Source organism: Phyllostomus hastatus, unplaced genomic scaffold (assembly GCF_019186645.2).
Source record: "Phyllostomus hastatus isolate PE091 unplaced genomic scaffold, TTU_PhHast_1.1 phas_contig_16, whole genome shotgun sequence".
Classification (NCBI taxonomy): Eukaryota; Metazoa; Chordata; class Mammalia; order Chiroptera; family Phyllostomidae; genus Phyllostomus; species Phyllostomus hastatus.
Genome location: NW_025333643.1, coordinates 3,221,943 through 3,238,874, shown reverse-complemented (window position 1 = coordinate 3,238,874; position 16,932 = coordinate 3,221,943). Strand labels below are relative to the sequence as shown.

At 43.8% G+C, this 16,932-nt stretch overlaps 2 protein-coding genes across 3 annotated transcripts in view; one reads left to right on the top strand and one right to left on the bottom strand.

The window, feature by feature from the left end:
- The window catches only part of SYN2 (synapsin II), a 194,557-nt gene that overhangs the window by 156,935 nt on the left and 20,690 nt on the right, over nucleotides 1-16,932 (top strand). Inside the window, exons 5-9 of the mRNA XM_045832069.1 lie at nucleotides 784-873; nucleotides 11,391-11,453; nucleotides 11,853-11,995; nucleotides 15,525-15,599; nucleotides 16,074-16,176. Coding sequence (XP_045688025.1) covers nucleotides 784-873; nucleotides 11,391-11,453; nucleotides 11,853-11,995; nucleotides 15,525-15,599; nucleotides 16,074-16,176 — 474 coding nt within the window. The remainder of the gene's footprint in view (nucleotides 1-783; nucleotides 874-11,390; nucleotides 11,454-11,852; nucleotides 11,996-15,524; nucleotides 15,600-16,073; nucleotides 16,177-16,932) is intronic.
- TIMP4 (TIMP metallopeptidase inhibitor 4) lies at nucleotides 923-9,416 on the bottom strand. 2 transcript variants are annotated; one of them, XM_045832070.1, is made up of 5 exons: nucleotides 8,818-9,416; nucleotides 7,682-7,779; nucleotides 7,143-7,257; nucleotides 3,982-4,106; nucleotides 923-3,337 (listed from the first exon to the last, which is right to left on the bottom strand). In XM_045832070.1, the coding sequence occupies exons 1-5, from the start codon at nucleotides 8,954-8,956 to the stop codon at nucleotides 3,140-3,142; spliced, it is 675 nt and encodes a 224-aa protein (XP_045688026.1). In that variant the 5' UTR covers nucleotides 8,957-9,416; the 3' UTR covers nucleotides 923-3,139. The 2 variants fall into 2 exon arrangements, with proteins under 2 accessions (XP_045688026.1, XP_045688027.1); XM_045832071.1 differs by having other exon boundaries at nucleotides 7,751-7,779.

Genomic DNA, 16,932 nt, shown 5'->3' with positions numbered 1-16,932 from the left:
TCTGGGCCTCAGTTGTTTCACTTATTAAGTTGGGGGGTGGGGTGGGCAGAAGGTGCTAGATGTCTGCCAAAGGCCTTCCAATCCTGACACTGTAAGTATATGTACTTCACCTTTTCCTCATGGAGCTGTTCTGGTTTCTCATAGGTAAAGGATCCAGCTGAGTTCAGTTCTTAGATGAGTAGTAAGTCCCAGAAATACTAGGTCTGTTTGTCTGTTCTATATACATGACTATCAAAATCTTCCTAAAGAACAGCTTCATTCATGACACCCCCTGGTCAAACTCTGATGACTTCATACTGCCTACAGGGAAAAGCTACCATTTCTTTCCCTGGCATTTGAATTTCCAAGATTTGGACCATGTTACCTATCTAGCTTCAATTCATCACGTGCCATTTCTAGAGATGCAGGTGTTTGGAATTAAAGACCCTAATTTTAAATCTCAGCTTCACAGCTTTCTGACTTCAGGCAACTTTTGCACCCTCTTTGAGTCTCATATGTAAAATGAAGGTGATAAAGTATGTATTTTCTCAATTTAATATGAGGATTCAATGAAATATCATTAAAATAGAGTAGACACTGAATGTATGTTAGCTCACTCTCTCCTTTCCCTAATTACAGAACACATTCCTTGAGAATAGGAATTGTACACCTCTTTTATATACTCAGCACATTGCACAAAACCCTCAACAGAGAAAATTTTCAATAAATATTTTTGATAGACTGTTGTGTTGTTTGTTTTCTAAGTAGTCTAGATAAGCTGAAATGTTTGCTTCTGTTTTACAGTTTGCCCAGCTGGTGGCCATCTATAAGACATTGGGAGGAGAAAAGTTTCCACTCATTGAGCAGACATACTACCCCAACCATAAAGAAATGGTAGGTGATCGAGTGGGGACTTCAGTCCCTTTACTATTTCCACCCTGAGCTTAATCACATGGTAACAGTGGGGCCCTGAAGAGGGCTTCAGTATCTCCACCCCAGAGACTCTCCTGGGGTCAAACTGCAGACCTGCTATGTGTGGCCAGAGTGGCTGGATTCTAGCTGATCGCCCCTTGTTTCTAACATCTGGAGATAGACTAGGGAAGGGCAGAAATAAGGCATTTTATCAAACTGAAAAAGTAGCAAATCTATGGAGCATTAATCAAAAGATCTACTGCTTTGGGTTCTAGCCCTGACTCTGCCACATCATTGGACTAGTTACATTTACTCACTTTGTCACTTTCCCAACTGTGAAAAGTCAAATGGGCATAATTATTTCTAGCCAGGTTGTCTAATTTGGTAAACAATTTAACTGAGGTTTTTTTTTTTTTAAGTAATAGCCTTTTGGAAAAGTGTGAAGCACCCCTCAGGTGTCAGATGTTATTCCTGTTACTACTACCAGGGCCTTCCATCCCCTTTGCTTTCATCAAGATTGTGAGAAGGCTGGGTTAACATTATGCCTTCTCTGAGGCCACCCAAGGATATCAGAAGGAGCAGAGAGTTGGCATGGTTGGTACGGAGGCTATTGCTATGGGTTTTCCTCCATGGAGACCTCGACCTCACTCTCCCTTCTTCCTTTCTGTCCCCACTTCCTCTGTCCCAGGCCTGCCTGGTGATTTGGTGATGGTACTTAACTCACCAATGGAGATTCTCTGCTATAGCATTCTAAGTGTACCCTGGGACAGAGATTATGTCTGTTTCCCTCTCACTCCCTTCTCCAAAAAGGATCTCCATTTGTACCATTTCTGTGAATCAAGAGCCTTCTTCTGGCATATTGTGCATGGCCCTGCTTATCAACACATAGATTAATAACAAAAACCTTGGGCCTTGAAAAGAACTACCTCCTTCATCTTTTCAGAGCTTCCCCAGTGAGAGGCTCTGGAACTTTAGCCCTTGTCCTTAACAAACCCCTGAGATCAACAGTGGGACTTGTCCTTTTAGGACAAGCAAGGAAGCCTTGCAGAGGCTGAGGAAACCTAAGTGGTCTGTGCTTGGAGTTCTCAGGGAATCCAAGACACAGTGGTAAGGGGACTGAGTGAAAGGGAGGGTGGGAAGTGAAACTGGATTTTTCCTGCTGTAATATCTAGCAAGGCTGACCACTAAAATAATTAAGAAAGAAAGAAAACAAAAACATTGCAAAAATATATTCTCCATCTACCATTGTTTTCCCTCAAGGTCTCTTGTGTTATTCTTGTCCTATCCTCTCCTGAAATTTGCTCTCAAAAAAAGACCTCTTAAGATCTCTCTGAGGTGTGAAAAACTAAAGGGGAATTTTAACTCTACAAGAGAAGGGATTTTTTTTTTTGGCTTAAAAAGAAAGTTTTTAAGTGGGAATTAAGACATCAGTAATCTAATGGAGGACTTTCTAAAAGAAACAGAAAAGAAGCCTTATGAACATCAGTTGAAGGCATTAAGGATAGTTAACCTGCAGAGACAAAACCTAAGTCTATTCTTATCCGAAGAGGTGTGCTAACTGGGCCACACCATCTGCCAGGAATGGTGTAAAGGAGATTACAGCATGAGGAGGGAGGTTAGGCCATTGTAGGTCTCATATTGAATGACTCTATGCCCCTTCAAGTCACTTCCTAAACAGATGGAAGTGTATGAGACGATCAGGATGAGTTGAGATTGTAGTAGAGGATATATAGCCATAGTATATTGTTCTTTTCATTCTTCTAAAGCAGTCTGTTTATGATGCTGTCAACCTGTCTTCTGGTATTGTACATCAGAAGGCTACACCATCTCATATACATAACATTACCATTTCTTCCCGATAAGATCAATTAAGGTAAGAGAAAACACATTTTCCTAGAGAGAAAAGGGAATAGTTCTGGCCCAAACTATTTTGATTCTAAGCCAGAATTAAAACTTTCAGTAATAGGTACGGGCTAGACTGAAAGGGCTTGGGAGGCAGGGGAGAAGGGTTGAGGGTAAGATAGAAAAGTCATGCTACTTTTCCTAGACTTTGACAAGTTCTGAGCTGGGATCCAGATGTAAGCTGAACATGCCTCAGCCCTGTTCTAATACTAGCCAGACTGTCCACTTGGTACTTCCCATTGGCTGGCAGCAGTGAGGCAGGTGGTGATAGCCCGAGCTCTGCAGGGAAGGAGAACTGGCTTGATCTTCAGGACTCCTGAAAGATTGTGGTGGTCACTGTTCCCTGCTAGGGCTGGATGATGTCAATAAACTCCTTCCTGAGGGGCAGGTGCCCCTCGTACCAACTACAGGTGCCATCAACATGCTTCATGCAGACATAATGCTGGGCCTGGTACCCATAGAGTTTTCGTTCCAACAGCCAGTCTGTCCAGAGGCACTCGTTGGGGGCTGCAATGGTGCAGGGCACTGTGTAGCAGGTGGTGATCTAGAGTCATAGCCATAAAACATCAAAGTGAGTAGAGTGTCTTTTTTCTTATTTCCTTTCAGACTTTTACATATCCTTACAGCCTAGCCCAAATGCCCCTGCCTCATGAAGTCTTTCCAAGTTTCCAAAATTCTCCAAGTTTTCCTTCCCCTGTACTCCCCACATGCAGTATTGCCTCTCTAATGGCGTCTCTGGGGTCAGACCAACCTGAAGGTCCTTACTCTACTACTCACCCCGAGCAAGTTACTTTATTTCATAGAGCATTAATTTCTTCACCTTAAAATAGGAATTTTAATTCTTCATACATTTGTTATAAAAGCTATATAAAAATATTTTAAATAAATTGACCATTAGAGGGGCTGGCAAAGAGTAGACTCTGTTTAAAAGGTAGCTATACTATTTCAGTTTGCCTTAGATGACGGCCACCTTCCCTGCCAAAATGTAAGTAGTTTGAGATCAGGGACTGTGACCTTATTGCTTCTCTATCTCCAACTTCCTATAGTGCCTGGTCCATGGCAGATCTCAGGTATACTATACTAAGTGAGTAGTGCATGCATGAAGGAAGGAGTGCATGAAGGGTGAGGCTGCAAGTCTCAAGACCCATTCCCACCCACAAAAGACCTTGGGAATGGACATTTTCTTACTTGGCAGCCACAATTCAGGTGATAGTGATGATTCAGACTTTCTCTTTGCAAAAAGGACAGGTTCTCCCAGGGCTCAATGTAGTTGCAAAGATGGATGAAGACTTTTCCATCATTGAGGACCTGACCTTCAAGGGGAGATGGAAGAGAACATAGCATGAAGAATCTGTGAAGCTCCAAAAGCTTGGGACCTTGAAAAGCCCAGAATTACAGCCTCTTTAATGTAGTCTCCCTTCCCTTCCCCTCCCTTCCCTTCCCTTCCCTTCCCTTCCCTTCCCTGCCCTTCCCTTCCCTTCCCGTTTCCAAAATTCTCCAAGTTTTCCTTCCCCTGTACTCCCCACATGCAGTATTGCCTCTTTAATGGCATCTCTGGGGTCAGACCAACCTGAAGGTCCTTACTCTACTACTGACCCCGAGCAAGTTACTTCCCTCCCCTTCCCTTCCTTCTTTTTTTGTGTGGCAATGGTAACATGGAACTCAATGAAGGGGCCAGACAAACCTCTATAATCTGTATATCAAAGATTATGTTTGTACAAAGGAGAGTTGTGGGATAAGGACTTTTCCTTAAGCATGGTGCTAGAGAGAACATGGGTTTAAAGTGAGACTCTTGGTGGAACCCTCTTCTTCTCTATCATTTACCTGCTGTGTGACCTTAAGAAAGTCATGTAACTTGTCAACTGAAAGATGAGAATAATAAGGTTGTTGCCAGGATTAAATGAGAAAATATTTGTAAAACTCTCAGCACAGTAGTGGGCCCATAGAAGATGAGCAATAAATAATAGGTCCCTTCCCCTTTCCAACTCTTCCCAATATCTGCATAGGCCAGTCTTTTGCCCCATTGATACTTATCTTGGTCTTTCCTCTTCTCCATACAAACGCTCCCCTTCTTTACTTTTCAAACTCTTTCCTATCTTCCAAAGACTCTTTTCAATACCACCTCATCCTCAGAGTCATCCCTGACCATGCTAGCCCACATCTCTTAGAACTTTAGTCACTCAATCATTTACTTACTGAGCAACTACTAGACCTTGTACCAGGAATACAGAAATGTGACAGGATCTTTGTCCTCAAGGAGCTTAAAAACAAGTAGGTCAGACAGAAAAGTAGGCAAAAATTACACTGTTGTGTGATTATATACAAAATGCAGTATAAGAACAAAGGTAAGCATAATGATTTCTGTCTGTGGAAGGGATGGGGCAAGGAAGGTGTCTAAGAGGACATGATGCTCTTGTTGGGCCTTGAAAGGATGGGCAGGAGTTTACCTGTCAGACAAGTTGGGGGAAAGACTTCTGGACATTGGGACTGTTCTGTGTAAAGGTGGAGGTGCACAGCCCAGCCAAATACCTTCTGTAATGGCAAGTAGTTTAGTTCAGCTCTGGGGAAACTGAGAGGCTGGAAACTGTCAGTAACAAATGGTAGGAGACAAAGCTGGAGAGGTCAGCAGTGTTTAGATCACAAAGGGCTTTCAACATTAGGGAGAAGAGCTTGTGCCCTCTCTTGAAGAGCATGGGTGCCACTGATGACTTTTCAGTAGACCTGTATTTTGTTATTTATCTTCACCCTTGGTTAGACATGACCTCCTTGAAGGCACAGAGCATGCCTCCTTCTTTTCCTGATGCACCACAGTGCCAAGCAGAGGGCTAGGCACCCACAGGGTAGGTACTTAGGAAGGAGGTAGCTTCATCTGCTGGCCAGGGGATGATGAGGGCTCAGTGGCATGCTTTGCCTCCGCCTCTGCCATACAGAGGCTCCTAGATCAGCAATTTAACATTCTTAGAGCTGGGAGCCCTTGCCAGTATGTCCTCTAATACCTATGAGTTCTCAAGAGCCAACTCTAGACTGTGAGCTCTTTGAGGACTATGACTTGCTATTGAGTCTCCATTCTCCTATCCAAGGCCTGGCAACTAGTATGTGGTCATTCACTGCTGAGTGGATGGACAGATAGTGGAATTCCTCCTTCTGTTCTCCTTATCTGCTATCTTTTTCTTTTCCTTACCTTTTTAAGTATTCATCCTTTAGGTTTAATTTAGATCCCACTTTTACAATGAAGCTTCCCTAACTGTTTGTAGCCATAAGATACCTTCTTCCTGAATTATAGAATAATATAGTATTAAAATTCTTCACTTACGGAGTCATGGTCTTATGTGGTTCTTTGTTATATCTCAACCTGCTCAGCATGGAGGAGACTTACCAAGTTCATGGAGAGAAACCATGTTAGACTTAAAGCTCCTGTTAAGGCTTTGCTTTATTATACCCCAGAATAGGGCCCCGGGGTATGAGTTAGCCATACAGGCTCACTATGAGTCAGGAGTGGCTGTCTAAAGCTAATGCCATCATAGGCTACAGTATTGTAATGTGTGTATTGGGGGAGGTGGGGTTGCACACACACAATTCTCCTTTATTCTGTGAAACTAAGACCTCTCCTGTAGTGTTGTGTCCAATTTATTGTCCTGTGCTAGGGAGGGGACATGGACAGCTATATTCCATTGGAGGTGACCAGAATAGGAGAGGCTGAGAGCCATGACCCGCAGACCTGGAGCTAGAGTGTTCACATCTGTCGTCCTCAGGCCTCTGGGGGATCATTATAGAGCAGAGGGCAGAGCTGAATGCACAAGGGTCAGTTTTAGAGGGCCAGATTTGGGCTTAAAATACCAGAATCCTTATAAAACTATAACTGTTTGAGCCGTGGCTGGTGTGGCTCAATATATTGAGTGCCAGCCTGCAAGCTGAAAGGACATTGGTTCGATTCCCAGTCAGGGCATATGCCTGTATTGCAGGCCAGATCCCGGTTGTGGGTGTGCAAGAGGCAACCAATCAATGTATCTCTTTGCATATGGATGTTTCTCTCCCTTTTTCCCTCCCTTCCCCCCTCTCTAAAAATAAATAAATAAAATATGAATGGAACCAGCTGCCCAAGGCTGGGAGAGCAACCCATCCTTAAAACAGTGAAGCAGTGGCTAAGATCACTGTAATGAGAACTCTTGCATTGAAAGGGAAGTTACCAAGCCCCTCCCAACTCAGAGGTTGCCCCTTAGTAACACAGCTCTGCTTTATGCTCAGAATATGTCATCTGCTCAGAATGAGTCAAGGACAGCCCTGGCTCTTCCTTGGCTGCTGTCCCTAGGACAGAGACTATTGGGGCCACTTGCTGCTCTGTAACTTACCAGTCAAGATGTACTGCTTCTGGCTGTTTGCTTCTAGCTTCACACCACAGAGGGAGGAATCAAAAGGTGTATAGATATACTGAACATCCTTGACTTTCTCAAACCCTTTAAACATCTGAAAAGCAATTACAAAATAGCAGTATTGGGTCAGTGAGTGAAATTTATATCTTAACAGGAAAAACTTCTCATTCTTCAATCTAAAAAAAAAATTAAGCAAATATCTAGTTCAGGATTTGATGTACACAGATGGTTCAACTGGATCATTTCTCTCTTAAAAAATAAAATCTGAACCTTGGTTTATTCCAGTGAGAGGAGAAGTACCTCCAGCAGCCCCACGCCCAGGACTAAAGGGACTCTGAGGGCCTACCCTGCACTGTCACTCAAATCCTGCTCGCAACATGTCATCCACTTCCACCTCAGCATCTACACCCAGGATCAGAGCCAGGTTGCCTGACCTCCCAGCCCCACCCTTCCGAGAACACAGACCCCACTCCTCCCAAAAGCCCAGGGGATAAAAGCCCTGTCCTGTCCCCATGTACCTTTATCTGTTTGATTTCATACCGGATCATTTTTTTAGTGTCAGCAGGGTCTGCACTGGCAGGAATTACCTTCTCACTGGAGATTTTAGCCCGGATCACTGCACAGGAAGTAAAAGAGGGAGCCTTCAGCAACTTGTGGGAGCAGTCCATCTGGGATCTGGATGACCTGGGGCCCCTGGAGAATTTTGTAGGGGAATTCAGGGTTGTGAGGAAGATGATGTAACAAAATGGGGACCTGGAAACTCCTCCTGTGCAGTGTGGCCTGTTAGGTGCTACAATCTCTGCACTTTATCTGCTAGTTTTGAGAGTCTAGTTTTCCAGAGGCACTCAGTTTTCTGAGTGACAGGGGGTGGAGGTGGGCATCAGGATAGAGGAGGGAAGAGGGCAGTCAGTGGGGTCATGTACTAGTATAGCCCAAGGTCTAAAACAGAGCCTGCCTAACATTGATATTAGTAAATGGTTTTGAATTAATAAATGATCTGACCCTGCACAGAGGTAGTTCATCTTTTGCCATTTGGGCATTAATCAGAAACAGTTTATGAAGCTTTTCCTCTGTGCCTGGCCTAACACTAGATACTAGGTCCATAAACATGATTAAGACAGGGTACCCAATCCTGCAGAACTCAGCCTAACAGCACAGCACAGCACAGCAGGAGCACAAAAGATGTAGAAGATGCTGTGTGGCAGCACCAAGGATTCAGGAAGGCTTCAGAGAAAAGGAGATATCTAAGACTTTAAAGAATAAGTAGGAGTTTGCCAGGAATTTAAGGATAGGGGGAAGGATGTTCCAAGCAGAGGGAAGAGAAGAGGCAATAGATGGACGTTTATAGTGAAAACCCAATCTTCTGGCCCCTGGCGTCCCCCTCCCCCATCCAGTAATTTAGAATAATCACAGGGTAGTTCCGGTGATGTGCTCAAAGACACTGGGTAATTGCAATAGGCGAGGGGGAGGGGTCGCTATGGACACTACTTACTGAGCTTGCAAGGTTGCTATGGTGCTGGTCTTGCCCGACCCATCAGCCCCAACTGGAGGCAACTGGGGCGGAATTTGAGCTCCTCCTTTTCCCTCCAGACCACTAGTCTACAGCTCAGCCCCAACCACCCCCTGCTGTGGACCCCTGGGCCTTCCGACTCACCAAGCGCAGAGTGGCAGACGTGCTGCTGGGGGTGCGCGGGGGCGCAGCTGCACGCCTCGCCGAGTCCCGGTGGCCGCAGCAATGCCAGCAGCCGCAGCAACAGCGCCCAGCTCCGCACGGTCTGGGGGCTCCGGGGCATGACACTGCAGAGCCCCGACTAAGCCTTTGGGGTTTACTGGACCAAACAGCCCCTCCAGGGCTCCTTTAGAATGCCTTGCGCCCCTCGCCCTAGGCTTTATGAGGTGGACCTAGGACCAATCCCGCCCCATGGTCTCCGCCCTTCTTTGGCTGTAGGCCACTTGAGGCTGCGGGACTGGCGGCCCTTCTGACTGGCAGCCTCAACAAGATGAAGAGGGAAGCCAGGAGAGGCTCTTAGCTGCTGTTTCCCTGCCCGAGCAATTATAAGCCTTCCAGAAATGGAGGGAAGGCACTGAGAGAGGGGATGGTGTCATGGCAAAAAGCGCAACAAAGACAAACACAAGAAGCAGAAAGACCAAGGGACTGTGATTCAAGCAGAAGGAACAAGAGTGAGGAGAGGCACAAACAGAAAGAGTATGAGACAGGCAGTCATAGAGAAGCAGACAGAATTACAACAGGCAAAAGAGACAGTGACAGAGAAGGACGAACCCCTTGCTGAGCTGCACACTGGGAATAAGACAAGCTACTCAGGGCTCCTTTCAGCTGCAGGAAGTGTTTTCAATGACCTATTTAGGAGGCTCCAGAGCAACAGTAAACAGTAATGGAAAAAGAGAAAGTTGGGGTATGTGTGTGTTTGTGTGTGTCTTGGCTCTGTTGGCTGGAGGGTAGGGGGGAGTAGGGAGAGATGTCAGAAAGCAGCCAGAAAGCAGCTTTGGAAACCCTTTTGCATACCCAGAGCCTCAGACTGCAGATGGCTGAGGACAGTATTTCAGGTGCAGACTCGAAGCACAGTATCCCATTACCTAGCACAAACCTGGGACCTCAAGGCCCTCTTCAGACCCTAGGCTATACCGACTCATATTGCTACTCGCTTGAAAGATTATGTCTTATAACAAATAGGGCAAAAATGTGTTTACAGTTGTGAATACATGAAGCACAATTTACTCTTTTATTTTCCATGTGAACAACTGTAAACCTACTTTTGCCCCACCCTGTATATAACAAGGTAGGGCAACTTAGAAAACAAAGAAGCAGGGCACTGGAACGGTGCCATGAGACTGGGGCCTTGTCCACTCTGCCAGAATATAGTGTTAGACTGGAAAGTAGGAGTCTGGGTTCTGATTCTACACTGGACAGCTTTACGACCTTTACCTGTCCAGGCCTCACCTTTTTCTTCATAAAATAGGGTTGAACTACAATGATTTCCAAGGCCCCTGGAAACTCTTTGAGCCAGCCTCAGCTGGCCTCAGCTGGCCTCAGCCAGGAATACTGAAATCTTCAGGTCAGACATTCCCAGTGTCTGGTCTACAGGATTTCCATGGTAATCTGATTTTCTTTCAGTCAACATTATTTCCTTCAAAAGACATCTTTTCGTTTTAATGTGGCAGTGATGTTTGAAAAGAAGGACAAATGTTTGAAAGAGAGCTGAGCCTCACTGAAGAAGATGAGATTCTGTGTCCAAATTGGTTCTTCATACAACACCCAGGCTAATATAGAGTGTGATGTGTTATTGGATGGGATCTCAAAAAGGATCCGATCCAGTTTCTTCATTCGGCAAATGGACTCTTATTGTAAGCTTAGTAAGGTAAAGTGACTTGCGGAAGGTCAGTGGCAGAAAGAACTAGAATGCAAGTCTCCTGACATCTAGCCTAGTGTCCCTTCCATTGTACCAAATTACTTCTTTCACTCTGTTATTTTGTAACAGCTTACATTCCTGTTTTTGGAAGGTAATTCCTTTAACTTTTTAATTATTCATCTATTAAAATGCAGCTACCTCGAGGCAGAATTTACTCTTTTAAGGATCTCTTTCAAGTGATAAACCTGTTGAATTTTTATGTCAGCTCTCTTCCAAACCCCAAGCTGGACAGAAATAGGCCTTAGCATACTAAGCTGTTTGTTGTTTGAGCTTGAGGTATTAGTGAGCAATGAAGAGACTGACGGGGGGAGAAAAGACAGGTTCAATGTATGAAAGCTGGATGTTTGAGAGAGAGGGGAGGATACTAAGAGGTCCATGACAAAAGGGACATTATGATTCCAAAGATGTATTCCTTTTGTAATTATGGTTTACTAGGGTATAATTTACACACCTTAAAATTCACCCTTTCAAAGATGCAGTTTTTCAAGTTCTTTTTGGCTAAGGTCCAGTCCTGCCCAGGATTTGTTTAATGCAAAGAAGGTTGAAACAATGAATTTTAAAGATGTAGAGACTACCAAGTAGGAGAATGGAGTTCCCTTATAGATCTGCCACTAGCGTTCTCTGACCTTAGGCAAGTCGCTGTCACTCTACAGGCCTCAGAGTTTTAATTTATAAAGTGCATAGATCGGACTAGTTCGTTAAAGGGCCCTTCTGAGGGTGTTCCTAAGAAAAATATTTATAATATTCCAGAGAGACAGGCATACTCTGACCAATTCTTTTGTTTCTTTTCTACTTTCAGCTGACCCTGCCCACGTTCCCTGTGGTGGTGAAGATCGGCCATGCTCACTCAGGCATGGGCAAGGTAAGGCTGGGGCCTGATGTGCTTTGGGATTGAGGCCAAGAAGGGCAATTTTCAGAGAGTCTGGTTATGAACTATTCTTCCCCTCCCTGTTATTGAGCAATTCTTTCCGAGGAGAAAGGGATTTGGCCTCTGAAGCCATGAGTGTTACACAAACAGGCCTTTTTCAACAAGCAGAGTGCAGGCCACCTGCTTGGTTCTTTGGGCCTTTTACAGTAAGTGTGGCTCCACAGCCTAGGGAGGGAAGCTAGAGAGAAGGAGTTTCCTAGGGAGATGTGGTCCCTGCGCTCACATCTGGATGGGAAACATCTGAATGAGTTTGGAGTCCCCGGGTTTTTGTGACTCTCAGTGTGTGTATATGTATGTCTCATTTTCTCCCTCTCTGCCTTACTCCAACATTAGGTCAAAGTGGAAAACCACTATGATTTCCAGGACATTGCTAGTGTGGTGGCCCTCACCCAGACCTATGCAACAGCAGAGCCGTTCATTGACGCCAAGTATGACATCCGGGTCCAGAAGATAGGCAACAACTACAAGGCTTACATGTGAGTGGGGATGGGTTCCCAGCAGATACTCTTCACTTTTTCCCCAACCCGGTAGAGAATCCTTGAGCCTCCAGGTAGCAATCAGCTCTTGGTTTAATCTCATCTGGCCCACAGGTAGAGAACAGAACAAGGGTAACCTTCAAATCAGGGAGTCTTAGCCTGGGATCCTTTCAAGTCCATGAACTAAGATGAGAAATAAAATTAATATTTATTTGTATTAGCCTTTAAGTGAAATATGGTGTTTTCCTCAGTTCTGACCAAAGGTAATAGATGGTAGTAGTAGCAGCAGCATGAATTTACTTTGTCACTAAAGATAATCACAGAAATTTGTGTATTTTTATACAGTTGTGACAGATGTCCCTCAATACCACATACTGTTACCACTACTAAAGGATCATGGTAATTATTAGACCTGCCACTACATTTATCCCTGTGAACACATTTGCTATTTATAAAGAAACATTTTTTACTAGTCATACATTTGTTTGTTTAATATTTTGTTAACTTTATTTGATAATTATTTTAAATAACTGAGTTCCTTGTTATCTTGTGTTCTTTACTATACACATTTACACATCTTATATATTTTATACATTGGAAGGAGAGGAATCCATATGCTTTACTGGACTGCCACTGCACAGAAAAAGCTAAAACACTCCTGATGAAAATATATAGCTTTAAAAATACTATAGAGCATTAAACGCCTAGTGGTTATAAGAATAGATGACTTTTCCATATAACTGTGTCCATTTGCCAGAATGGAAAGTTAAAGGTTTCCTCTGTTAGAATGTAGATAAAAATTAAAAAAAATTAAAATTAAAAAATGAATTAAGAATTAAGAAAAAGAAAAGATTTCAAGACTTCCTAATCTTCTGTAATAAACATAAGAATGCAATGGTTATAATTCCAGTTTTGGAAATACTAACCTCCCATTTTTAGAAAAAAATTAGGTTGTGCATCTGTGTTAACAAAGACTGAACATTATAATACATGAATTTGACCTTTGCCACTCAGGACTTCAGCAGACTTCAAGGTTGGGCAGCTTTCCTTTTCCTTACCCATCCTTTCCATGTTTCTTCCTTCGTTCCTTTTTAATCTTTCTACTCCCCACCCCTGGAGTTAGTAAGGAGCTCTTTCCCTGTACTCCCTTCTCATACCTGTAGTTTAGCCCTTTTCACACATATGATGCATTTCCCTCTCCTCTGAGGTGACATGATAGCATCATCTCTGCAGGCCCACTGCCTTGTGCAGCAATAGTGTAGTAAGCACCCAGTAAGTACTCAGGGAACAATTCTTACAGAGAATTGAGGCATAGGATTTTTTTACCTTCACTTTTAGATTCCTACTTTTTAAAAGTTTATAATTTTTTATTTATAGTCTTTCTGCTTCAGAAAGGAATTTAGGGTTGCTTTAAAATTATGCACAATGTAAGACAAGATAGTTTAAAAGACCATTATAAAAATTATCTAAAATAAGCAGAAAAATACATAAATATGTTCAGGCACCTAGGAAAGCAGATTTCCTATCCTTGGAATATTAAAATACCCTAAATAAACACAAGGTTTATGACAATGAAGCAAGAGTGTTTAGATCCTTAAAAGGGGGACATGCCACATTTTTAAGGGTCAGGGTTTCCAAAAGCGAGCAAACTAAAGCACAAGAGAATCCCCAACTGTAAAGTGAGGGGAAGAATACCAGCCTACTCACAAAAGGGGGCTTGCAATGAGGCTCTGGTGAGGGGCTTGGGAAGAAAGAACCTTGGAAAGCAGTTAGTAACCTTGGAAAGCAGTCAGTAATGTATTACTGCATCAGTCGACTCACTGCACCTCAGGGCTCTGAAAAACTAGCTGTGCTAGGTTTCCCAGCGTCCGAAATCAGATATCTACGGAGGGTGCTCCTGGAAACTGCTGAGAGGAAACTAACACATCAATTTCCAGTCAGTAGTGAGTGATAAGGATTCTGTCACTGGTGTAAGCAGGGCTTTTCTGTCCCTTAGGACATCTCCATTTTCTTGGCTGTGTCTCAGTGAAGATTAATAATTAAAAGACATACTTTTGCTATTTTACAGTTTATTGAAAATTTTAAGCAACCCGTGTTTACAAAGGGATAAGGGAGGCTCAGCCAGGTGAAGGTCACTCAGCCAGTCAAGAGCAAATACAAAACCAGAAACCAGGTTATCTGCCTCCTGTTTAGCCCAAGACTAGTTGACTCTAACACATGTTCATGGATGGAGGGTGCAGAGGTTATAGCAGAGAACAGGTCGGCGACTTGATTCCATCAGCTCCATTGGATGGGTGAAGCAACTTAAACCTGAAGAGGTTAACTGTCTTGTCCAGGGTCACGTTGCTAATACTATAGGCCCTCAGAAACCAACTGCTGAATAAATGAGTAAGTGAGCTGGAATAGAAGCCGTTGGGATATAGTCCCAAGAACTCTGAGGGTGCTCCCAGGATCAATAGAATTCAGTTTGTATATACAGTAGTTTCCTTTTATCTGTGGGTGCCCGAAACCTTGAGTAGTGTCAACCCCTATATATACTATATATACTACGTTTTTTCCTATACCTATATATTTGTAGTAAAGTTTAATTTATAAATCAGGCACAGTTAAAGAATAACAATAAATATAACAAAATAGAGCAATTGTAATAACATACTGTAACAAAAATTATGTGAATATGATGTCTCTCTCTTAAAATATTGTCTTGTACCCACCCTTCTTATGATGATGTGAGATGATAAAATGCCTGTGTGATAAGATGAAGTGAGGTGAATGAGACATTAGTAAGTAAAATAAGAGTTCCTTGAACAAAAGCACTGTGATACCACAACAGTGGATCTGATGACCAAGACAGCTATTAAGTGAATAATGGGTAGGGTAGTGTATGCAATGTGGATACTTGGACAAAGAGGTGATTTACATCCTGAGTGGGACAGAGCACTAGATTTTATCATGCTACTCAGAACAGTGTACAATTTAAAACTTAAGGTATGTTTATTTCTAGAATTTTCCATTCAATATTTTCAGACTTTAGTTGACCCTAGGTAACTGAAACCATGGAAAATGAAAACCATAGATCAAGGGGACTGTTGTGCAAAGTCAGCCCAGAAACTAGGTGGATAGGCTGCTGGGAATACAAAACAATACGTACCCTCAAGTGGTTTATAGGCTTGTGGACAGAAGACAAATTAAATAACTAAAGTAAAAAGTAGATGTAGAATTATAAATGAGGTACAGGCAAAGTCCTATAGGGGTTCTTAGGAGAGTAAGCACTTACCTGGTTGAAAGATCTGGACGGCTCGATGGAGCCAGAGCAGTGGGCTGGACCCTTAGAGAGAGGAGGAGAGCATTTTAGGCTGGGGTTTGGCAGAGGCAGCCAGGTTCTAGGCTCAGCAGACAGGCCCCTGGGCTCTCTGTGGGTGAAGCAGATGAGCAAAGCAATTGTGAGCTAAAATTCTGGAAAGTCTCATGCCTTCCTCTTGCTGGTGTGGCTTACCACCTTTCCTATCCTGGTGGGACCTTGCTATAGGAGGACGTCCATCTCAGGGAACTGGAAGACAAACACTGGTTCTGCAATGCTGGAGCAGATCGCCATGTCAGACAGGTGAGTAAAAAAAGGAGTCCAGTTCCTAGGCCAGCAAGAGTGAGCCCTCCATAGATACAAAGGTGTAAGAATTGAGTCCTGCCCAAAGGGAACCTCTAATCAGACAGGACAGATATAACACAAAGGCCCAGGCAGTCAGTTAGCAAGATCAGGTAGGACTGGGTTGTGTGCTAAATTATGGAGATGAAGACTGAACATACCACAGAAGTTTTAAGAAAGGAGTAGTTACTGTGGGCTGCAGTAACTGAGGAAAGGCCACCTAGAGTTGGTAAGCCCTGCTCTGTGCCTAGAAAGACAGGTAGGATCTGGAGAGCAAAGCTGGAGGGCACTAAAGATGTGCTTGATGGGGGTAGGAGGAGGGCACACACGGGAGGGGTTCTGGTAGGGGCCAAGGCAGCAAGGAGAGTGTGACCAGGAAGCAGACTGGATGTGAGCTAATGCCCCATCCTCAGGACACCTTCCCATCTCCTCCAGGTACAAACTGTGGGTAGATACCTGCTCTGAGATGTTTGGTGGACTGGACATCTGTGCAGTCAAAGCTGTACATGGCAAAGATGGAAAAGACTACATTTTTGAGGTAAGTCTGGCCCAAGGAGTTTCTCAGTAAGAGACAACTCTCAGTGCTGGAGGCCAAGCTCTTGGCTTGCTAATTATGTGGGCGGTCCAGACTACATTTAGGTTAGACTCTCCTGTGTCATGGGAAGGTTCCCAGGACATGACCAGTGGATGTACATAGCAAAACACCTCCGCCAGTGGGGAGCCGTTGTTTCCAACCAGCTAGGCTAACCCATGCTACAGGTAAGAGATCTGGGTTCCTGGAATCTTAGCCAGATGTCATTCCTGTGGGAAGACTAGTGTTTTTACCATTCGTGGTCTCAGAAAGAATCATGTAATCCGATCTATATACTTTGCAGGTGAGAAAACTGAGGTCTAATGCCATAAACTTGAGCCCAAGGCCACAGAGTGAATTAATGTCCCAACCTAGGCTAGTACTCAGGTCTCCCGGATACAGATTTGTAGAATCTCAATGAGCCTCGGAGAAAACTGCATTCAGTCTAGTTCTCAAACACAACTTTGCTGACTTCCTTTTTTTGTATTAAAGGGAAAGTCAGTGGCAGTATGAATCCTTTGCACACATTTCTGCCCAGTGTTCCTGTGAGCAGGAAAGGCTCCTTACCAGGAGTTGGTGGTATTCCAGAGGATTAGTGTCAGGAGCCCAACGTGGGCATCAGAATCTACTCTGTGGTCTGCTTGACATGTAGTGTTCTGGTCAGACCTCCCCTCTCTGTGTGGGCCTCAGTTTTGTCACCCATAAATGAGAGAGTTGGAATAC

Excerpts from the sequence above, each read along its gene's own strand:
- TIMP4 (XM_045832070.1), bottom strand. The coding sequence starts at position 8,956 with ATGCCCCGGAGCCCCCAGACCGTGCGGAGCTGGGCGCTGTTGCTGCGG. Across the intron at positions 7,258-7,681 it reads ATGAAATCAAACAGATAAAG|ATGTTTAAAGGGTTTGAGAA; the intron begins GTACATGGGGAC and ends ATTGCTTTTCAG. Across the intron at positions 4,107-7,142 it reads GAAGCAGTACATCTTGACTG|GTCAGGTCCTCAATGATGGA; the intron begins GTAAGTTACAGA and ends CTCCCCTTGAAG.